Source organism: Hippopotamus amphibius, chromosome 11 (assembly GCF_030028045.1).
Source record: "Hippopotamus amphibius kiboko isolate mHipAmp2 chromosome 11, mHipAmp2.hap2, whole genome shotgun sequence".
In the NCBI taxonomy this organism is placed as follows: domain Eukaryota; kingdom Metazoa; phylum Chordata; class Mammalia; order Artiodactyla; family Hippopotamidae; genus Hippopotamus; species Hippopotamus amphibius.
In genome coordinates, this window is record NC_080196.1 from 114,756,306 (window position 1) to 114,765,094 (window position 8,789).

The window sequence follows — 8,789 nt, forward strand, 5'->3', positions numbered from 1 at the left end:
TACAAATATTTTAGATATCCATCATTTTAGGAGAACCAGTTTCCTTTCACTGGAATGTATCTCTTTCGTAATAAATTGTTACAAAATAAAAGGAAGATATGAAATGTTAGAAAAAGTGGTGAGGAATAAATTGGTAAATATGAATTAAAACAAATGTGTACAAAATCATGTCTAATTTGGGAGTTGTTAGAAAATGCAGAACAAAAATATTAGACAGCTATAGTGTGTAAGTTTAGACAAGAACAGACGTATAGTTTAAGATCTATATACTGTTTGGAAGGAAACTGGAATATTAACTTTAAGTTAGAAACGCAAGGTTCTTTTGGGTTCCTGGACCCACTAGTCACAAACCCGAGATTCCGACGACCCCCTCCAACTCAAGATGCCAATCACAAGTCCAGTTGTTACTTGCATCTTACTTCTTATCAACTGGCTATGAATCAGCGTGTTAAGGGATCACGCTCTGCTCGCCACACGACAGGCCAATGAATCGGAGACGAGGTGTTGAGGCAAGGAACACGACTTTATTCGGAAAGCAAGCAGTCCAGGAAAATGGCAGACTAGTGTCTCTGAAAAACCGTCTTATCAGGGTCTGGATGCCACTTTGTTTTACAGAATCAGAGAGGGAGAGGCTGTGAGGACGTAGAGTGAAAGGGCCATCAGTCTTGCAGAACACCTGGAGGAATGACCAGCCTCGGTGAGGGGATGTGTTGATTTCAGGCATTCACACAGGTGGGCAGGGCAGAGTGTCTGTCTGTGAGCTGCACAGAGGCATTTTAACATTCAGGCAGAGGTGCAGGCTTCCCTGAGGCAGGCCAGCATGTATGATTATAACAAAAGCAGGACAAAGCACACGTTAACGTCAAAGAAACAGATCAAACATGGAGTCCAATTTAGCTCTTCCCGGTTACAAGAGGTTCCCCCACAACTCCCTCCTAAGGTTGGATTCACTTGCTAGAACAGCTCACAGCACTCAGGAAAACCGGTTTTCTTACTGGATTACCAGTTTATCACAGAAGGGTATGGAAAAAGCATACAGATGAACATCCAGATGGAAGAGATACACAGGGCAAGGTGTATGGGAGGGGCATGTAGCCCCCCTTCTCCTTCCAGGTGCACCACTCTCTCAGGTCTCCAGGTGTTCACAGACTTGGAAGCTCTCCAGATCCTGTCCTTTGGGGGTTTTATGGACACTTCCTTACTCAGACACAATTGATTAACTCATCGGCCATTGGCTCAATCTCCAGCCCCTCTGTTCTCCCCAGAGGGGTGAAGGTTCCAACCCTCTAATCCTACGGCTGGTTCTGCAGGTAACCAGCCCCTACCCTTGGGTAGGGCCCTCCTGAAAGTGTTTTCAGGAACTAAGGACCACAGCCCAAATCTTACCCCATTGTTCTTTTCACTCAGGAAGTTCCAAGGGTTTTCGGAGCTGTGACCCAGGCACTGTGGATGAAGACCAAATATACATTTTTCCTATAAATCACAACACTGCAAAGGTACAATTTTAGTGGTGATCACCAAAAGAGAAAAAAATGGAATAAGAAAAAATATAATAAGAAAATAAACAGAAAACCAGATCTCAATATGTCCTCAAAGGGAAAAAAGATAAGGGACAAAAGACATCCACAGAAAAACTGGAAGGGTAAACGTAAGGGTACTGGACTTCCCAGCTAAAAAACAGAGATTGTCAGAATGAATTATGAAAGTCTAACTAGATGTCATTTATAAAAGAATACCTAAACTTAAGGTATAAAAAGACTAAAAGTAAGTATATACTAGGCAAGCGTTTATTAAAAGAAAGTTAAGACAGTCATATTACTTCAAGCAAAATACATTTTAAGAGGCAAGCATTATTCAGCACACAGAGCGCTCTACATAATGAAAAGTTTCAATTCCTCAAGGACAGAAAACCTTTAATGTGTGCGCCTTAATACCAACCTCTACCCCCAACCCGTCTGTGTATATGTATGTACAGCTGTGTGTGTGTGTGTGTGTGTGTGTGTGTGTGTACACACAAAAATTAATAAAACTACAGGGAGAATTCGGCAAGTCCACTATCACAGTAAGAGATTTCAACATATATCTCTCATTCATTTCTCGATCAGTCAGAAAACAAAAATGGGAAATTTTAATAACACATTCAACAAGCTTAACCTATTGAGTAGATATAGAATCCTTATTCAAATAAAGACGACACATTCTTTTGAAGCACATATTAACCGTATACCGGGATTATGTTAACTGCATTAAATTTTGAAGATGTAGTATCATTCAGATTATGTTATCTAACCATAATGCAATTAACTTTGAAGTCAACAATAAAAAGAAACATGTGGACACCAAGGAGGGAGGGGGGGAATGAACTGGGAGATTGGGATTGCCATATATACATTACTAATAAGAAAAAAATCTCAAATTGTACACTTTAAACATTTGTAATTTATTCTATGTCAATTATATCTCAATAAAACTTAAAAAAAATAAAAAGATGGAGAAAAATTCCCATGCTTTGGACATTTTAAAATACACTTGTATATAAGCCATCCGTCAAAGAAAACGAGCATAATGGATGTAAACGAATAACTGAAGGACTGATGATGGAGAAACTACACATCAAAACTAGTGCGAGGACGCAAGAGTGACACTTGGTAGGACACAAATGGCATTAAGGTTTTACTTAAAAAAGAAGACAGGCTAAAATTAATGCTTTAAACATCCAATTTAGGATGCTAGAAACAAGAATGAATCCAAATAAATTGAGAAAATTCCTAAAAAATGCAATTTCTGAAATGACTCAAGATGAACTATAAGATGTGAACAGACCTATAACTAGAATAGAAATTGAGTCATTAGGGTAAAATCTTCCCACAAAGAAATACCAAGACCAAAAGGTTACAAAGACTAGTTACACCAAACCTTCAAGAAATAGATCATTCCATACTTACAAAAACTCTTTCAGAAGCAGAACTAGAAACAGAAAAGGAAAGCTCCCCAACTCATCTCATGACACCTACTGGCCTTGATATCGAGTTAAATAAGGATAATACAGAAGAGGAAACTTATGGACTATTCTCACTCATAAACATGGATTAAAAATATTAAGTGAAATATTAGCTAACTAAATCTAGTCAGTGAACTGGGTCTATCCCAGGAATGCATACTTTAACTTAGGTATATAAACAGACTCACATCTGTGTGTGTGTGCATACATATACTTTTAACCAAAGAGAAAGCCATAAGATCACCTCAAAAGATGCAGAAAACATTTGATAATATTCTATAATAGTCTTAAGAATCTTTTAAGAGACTAAGAACAGACTGAAGTTTCTATTACCTAATCATGGATATGCAAAAAACTCTCATCACACATCTTCCCTAATGGGGCAATGTTGTAAACATGTTGGATCCCTGCAATAACGGATCCTGTTCACCACTGCAGTACATGGTAAACTAGCACAGTAAGATGAAAAAGAAAGAAAGCTATAAAACTAGGGAAGTAATAAAACAATTATTTGTAAATAATATGAACTTCTACATTGAAAACGCCAAAGAATCTACTTATATACTATTTAAAAGAACTCATTAAGGCAAATGGGTATAAGATCAGTTCACAAAAATCTACTGCATTTTTATATACTACCAACAGTCAATTACAAAATGTCAGTTTTTTAAAAGTATCATGTATCAACAAAAGTATCAACAACAAAAAATAAAGTAACTGGGAATAAATCTAACCAAAATGTGCAAGTCCTGTATGCAGAAAATTATAAGGTCTTACTGGAAGATTCTAAAAGGGACCTAAATAGCTGGAGTGATATACTTTTTATGGATGGGAAGATTAAAATCACAAAGATGTCACTTCTCCCCAAACTGAATTATAGATTCCATATAGTTCTGATCAAAACTCTAACAAGTTTAATTAATAAATGTGACACATTAATTCAAAAATTTATGAAACAAAGGCCAATAGCCACAAAACTTCTAAAGAAACTTATAAAGAAGTAAACTACTGTGAGGCAATTGCCCTCCCAAATATCACGCCTTATGATGAAGCTACAGCAATTAAGACAATACAAGAACCACCTAGACTAGAAAGTCCAAAATAAGCTCATGTATTTATAGAGACTTACTGTGTATCAGAGATGGCACCAAGGCTCAGTGAGAACAAGATAAGCTTTTCAATATATAGTGCTAGGACAATTAGTTACCCATGTGGGAAAGAGATCAGATCCCTGCCTTATACCATCTACAAAACATCCATTTCTTATTATTTAGACTTAGCTGTGAAAGGCAAACTTGTACAAATTTTAGGAGTAAAAAAGGAAGCTATCTTTATAATCTCAGGTTAGGGAATGCATTCTCAAAATTAAGGACTTCTGTTCTCAAAAGATGATGAAAAAGACAAGCCAAAAATTGGTAGGGTAACATATAAATAATAAAGGATCTGTATTCAGAAACCACAGGGAACCACCACCACTCAACAAGAAAAAAACAACCAAATAGAAAAGTAAGCAACAAACTTGAATAGACTTTTTGCAGAAAACACAAAAGGTAAATTTTAAAAAATTGGAAAAGATACTAAGCCAAAATGGCTATTAGAAGAATGCAAATTAAAACCATAACTTAATTTTAATACAGATTTTCATTTAGATTGGCAAAGATTAAAAAGTCTGATACCATCAAGTTGTTGAGGATGTAGTGAGAATATAAACTGAGATAATCATTTTGGCATTATCTCATAAATCTGAATATTATCATATCCTGATTCAGCAACTCTACACTTATGTACATATCCTCAGATTTTAACTCATTACACCAAGAAACATGCAGAAGTATGTTCATTGCAGCAAATTCCATAATACCAAAACATGAAAACAATCTGAACATCCATCTACAAAATAATGGGTAAATATGTCCTGTTAATAATTATTCACATGATGAGCTACTATACAGAAATCACAATAGGTAAACTATACCAATATAAAATAATGTGAATGAAATTTGGATACAGTGATGAATGAAAAAGCCATTCACAGATTAAAAAAGCATATGATGCATTTTTTTTTTTTTTTTTTTGGCATGTGGGATCTTCCTGAAGCTGGTATCGAACCCATGACCTCTGCATTGGCAGGCGGATTCTTAACCACTGCGCCACCTAGGAAGCCCATGATGCATTTTTATAAAGCTCAAAAACAAGCACGACTAGACAGTATCTTTGAGCATACGTATATACAAATGCAGCAAAACTCCACACAAAAGGAGAAAGGCAAACATGAAGCTGAGGATGGCGAATACCTCTGGTGGGGATTCAAGGGGATAAGACGGGATGGTAGGAGCACACAGGCAGTTGTAACAATACTGGTCATGTTCTAAATTTTAGGTTAGCAGGTAGGTTCATTTTAGGATTACGTAGTCTTTGGTATGTACAAAATTTACATAGTTTTTCAATGGGGGGAGAGAAGAACAAAGGGAGAGAGATATCCAACTAAAGACCATGACACGTCTGCCTCGGTAACATTAAGGGTTTGATTCCAGACCACTGCAGTAAAGCGAATATCACAAGTCTCCCGGATTTTGGGTTTTTCAATGCATATAAAAGTTATGTCTACATTATATGGTAGGCCATTAAGTGCGCAATGGCATTATGTCTAAAAAAAGTGTAGATACCTTTAAACTTAAAAATACTTTATCATTAAAAAATGCTAACCATCATCGGAGACTTCAGTGAGTCGTAATCTTTTTGCTGGTGGAGGGTCTTGCCTGGACGTCGCTGGCTGCTGACTGATCAGGGTGGCAGCTGCTGAAGGCTGGGGTGGCTGCGGCAATTTATTAAAATAAGACAGCACTGAAGTCTGCCACATCAATTGACTCTTCCTTTCATGAACGATTTCTCTGTAGCAGGCGACGCTGTGTGACAGCATTTTACCCACAGTAGAACTTCTTTCAAAATTGGAGTCGATCCTCTCAAACCCTGCTGCTGCTTTATCAACTAAGTTTATGTAATATTCTAAGTCCTTTGTTGTCATCTCAACCATCTTCCCAGCATCTTCACCAGTAGATTCCGTCTCAAGAAACCACTTTCTCTGCTCGTCCATAAGAAGCAGCTCCTCATCTGTTAAAGTTTTATCATGTGACTGCAGCAACTCAGTCACATCTTCAGGCTCCACTTCTAACTCTAGTTCTCTTGCTATTTCCACCACATCTGCAGTTACTTCCTCCAGTGAAGCCCTGAACCCCTCAAAGTCATCTGTGAGGGTTGGAATCAACTTCTTCCAAACTCCTGTTAATGTTGACATTTGGACCTCTGCCCATGAATCACGAATGTTCTTAATAGCATCTAGAATGGTGAATCCTTTCCAGAAACTTTTCAATTTACTTTGCCCAGATCCATCTGAGGAATCACTATCTACGGCAGCTATAGCCTTACGAAATGTATTTCTTAAATAATATGACTTGAAAGTTGAAATTACTCCTTGATCCATGGGCTGCAGAATGGACACTGTGTTAGAAGGCATGAAAACAACGTTAATCTCATTGTACATCTCCATGAGAGCTCTTGGGTGACCAGGTGCACTGTCAATAAGCAGTAATACTTTGAAAGGAATCTTTTTTTCTGAGCAGTAGGTCTCAACAGTGGGCTTAAAATATTCGGTAAACCAGGTTGTAAACAGGTGTGCTGTCATCCAGGCTTTGTGGTTCCATTTATAGAGCACAGGCAGAGTAGACTTAGCATAATTCTTAAGGGCTCTAGGATTCTCGGAATGGTAAATGAGCATTGGCTTCAACTTCAAGTCACCAGCTGCGTTAGCCCCTAACAAGAGAGTCAGCCTGTCCTTCGAAGCTTTGAAGCCAAGCATTGACTTCTCCTCTCTAGCTATGAAAGTCCTAGATGGCATCTTCTTCCAATATAAGGCTGTTTCATCTACATTGAAAATCTGTTGTGTAGTGTAGCCACCGTCCTTGATGATCTTAGCTAGATCTGGATAACTTGCTGCTGCTTCTGCATCAGCACTGGCTGCCTCCCCTTGCACATTTACATTATGGAGGCGGCTTCTTTCCTTAAACCTCATGAACCAACCTCTGCTGGCTTCAAACTTTTCTCCTGCAGCTTCCACGCCTCTCTCAGCCTTCATAGAGTTGAAGAGCATCAGGGCCTTGCTCCGGATTAGGCTCTGGCTTAATGGAATGTTGTGGCTGGTTTGATCTTCTATCCAGACCACTAAAACCTTCTCCATATCAGCAATAAGGCTGTTTTGCTTCCTTATCATGCGTGTGTTCACCGGAGTAGCACTCTTAACTTCCTTCAAGAACTTTTCCTTTGCGTTCACAACTTGGCTAACGGTTTGGCGCAAGAGCCCCAGCCTCCGGCCTATCTCAGCTTTCGACATGCCTTCCTCACTAAGTTTAATCATCTCTAGCTTTTGATTTAAAGTGAGAGATGTGCGACTCTTCCTTTCACTTGAACACTTAGAGGCCATGGCACAGTTATGAATGGGCCTAACCGCGATGCTGTGGTGTCCTGGGGGATGGGGCGGCCAGAGAGGGGTGCGGAGGCGCCCTCAGAACACACACAGCATTTATCAGCTAGGTCCCCCGTCTCACCCCCGCTCGGCTGTCGGCGCTCCGGAACAACCACCACAGCAACGTCCGAGACCATCCCAACAAACAGCGGTGCGGAGTCTGAACCACGGCGAGATTACCCACATGTGACATCAGACACGAAGCGCCTACGGCAGCTGCAAGAATCGGTGCGGATAGACTTGCTCCCCGCAGGGCTGCCACAAATCTTCAACCTGTAAAGAAGGCGGCAACCGCCCAGCGCAGGAAGGCGACGGCAGCAAAGTCACGCAGTACGACCGCCGCGCTCCGCCGTCCTTCAAGCACGTCAGTTCCCGCCTGGCGCGTCGCGCTCCGCCGTCGGGACAGCTGCTCCTGTCCACCCCGCCCCCCCAAGGTCAGCTCCCCGAACCCCGGCAGGAAAGACCTTGACGGCCGCCGCGGACGCCCGCGCCCACTCCTCCCGCACGGGCTCTCCTCTAGGCGGCTCCCCCTCCCCGCGCGCGGGGCGCCCGGCCTCCCCAGGCGGGCGCGACGGCGAGGCGGCCCGGACAGGGCGGGGAGGGCCAGAGCCCGAGAAGCCCCCGAAGAACGCACGCCAAGGCGACGCGGGGAACCCGGCGCTCACCCGGCGCCACGCCCGGGCCGCGACGGCATGCTGGGGCCGCAGTCCACGACGCCGCGAGGCACGCCGGGATCCCAAACGCCCGGCCGGGATTCACGGGACCGCGGCCCGCGCGGCACGCCGGGGCTGGTAGTCCCACAACGACCGGCCCCAGCGTGTGATGGGAGGAGTCGTGGGCCCGCGGCCCCGTTGCATGCCGGGACCCGCTGCGCCCGAAGGGGTTTCTGGGACAGCTGCGCGCGTTGCATGCCGGGATTCCTGCCTCACAGTCCTAAGACGTTAGCCCGCCTTCAGCGCACAAAGGGTGGTGGGGAACAACAGGAGGTGTTGCATGCCGGTACTTGTAGTTCTCCTGACGCCGGCCCTCACCTGGTGACGGGTACCGCGGTGACGTTGCATACCGGAATTCCCGGCGCCTGACGGGGGATTCGTGGTACAGAGGGCGCGTTGCATGCCGGGACTCGTAGTCCTACGACGTGCAACATCAGAGGCCAGTGGGGGTTTCTGGGCCAGCGGCCCCGCGTTGTATGCCAACCTGCAGCCCTAGGTGCTGGTGTTCACGGGGTGGATGGGGCGAAGGAACACTGTTCCCACCGGGCCCAGGCCC

The 8,789-nt window shown here is 42.8% G+C and overlaps 1 protein-coding gene across 3 annotated transcripts; it reads right to left on the minus strand.

Moving 5' to 3' along the window:
- Positions 1-514: 514 nt before the first annotated feature.
- On the minus strand, positions 515-7,550 carry LOC130831033 (tigger transposable element-derived protein 1). Of its 3 annotated transcripts, XM_057698479.1 has the most exons (3): positions 5,708-7,550; positions 1,387-1,443; positions 633-761 (listed from the first exon to the last, which is right to left on the minus strand). In XM_057698479.1, the coding sequence occupies exons 1-2, from the start codon at positions 7,476-7,478 to the stop codon at positions 1,400-1,402; spliced, it is 1,815 nt and encodes a 604-aa protein (XP_057554462.1). In that variant the 5' UTR covers positions 7,479-7,550; the 3' UTR covers positions 633-761; positions 1,387-1,399. The 3 variants fall into 3 exon arrangements, with proteins under 3 accessions (XP_057554460.1, XP_057554461.1, XP_057554462.1); XM_057698477.1 differs by lacking the exon at positions 1,387-1,443 and having other exon boundaries at positions 515-761; XM_057698478.1 differs by having other exon boundaries at positions 632-1,443.
- Between the last annotated feature and the right edge of the window lie 1,239 nt (positions 7,551-8,789).

What these genes read in the sequence shown, in the direction of transcription:
- LOC130831033 (XM_057698477.1), bottom strand. Translation starts at nt 7,478, where the DNA reads ATGGCCTCTAAGTGTTCAAGTGAAAGGAAGAGTCGCACATCTCTCACT. An exon ending in CACTGAAGTCTCCGATGATG is followed by an intron (nt 762 to 5,707) that starts GTTAGCATTTTT and finishes GCCTCTGTGCAG; the next exon opens with CTCACAGACAGACACTCTGC.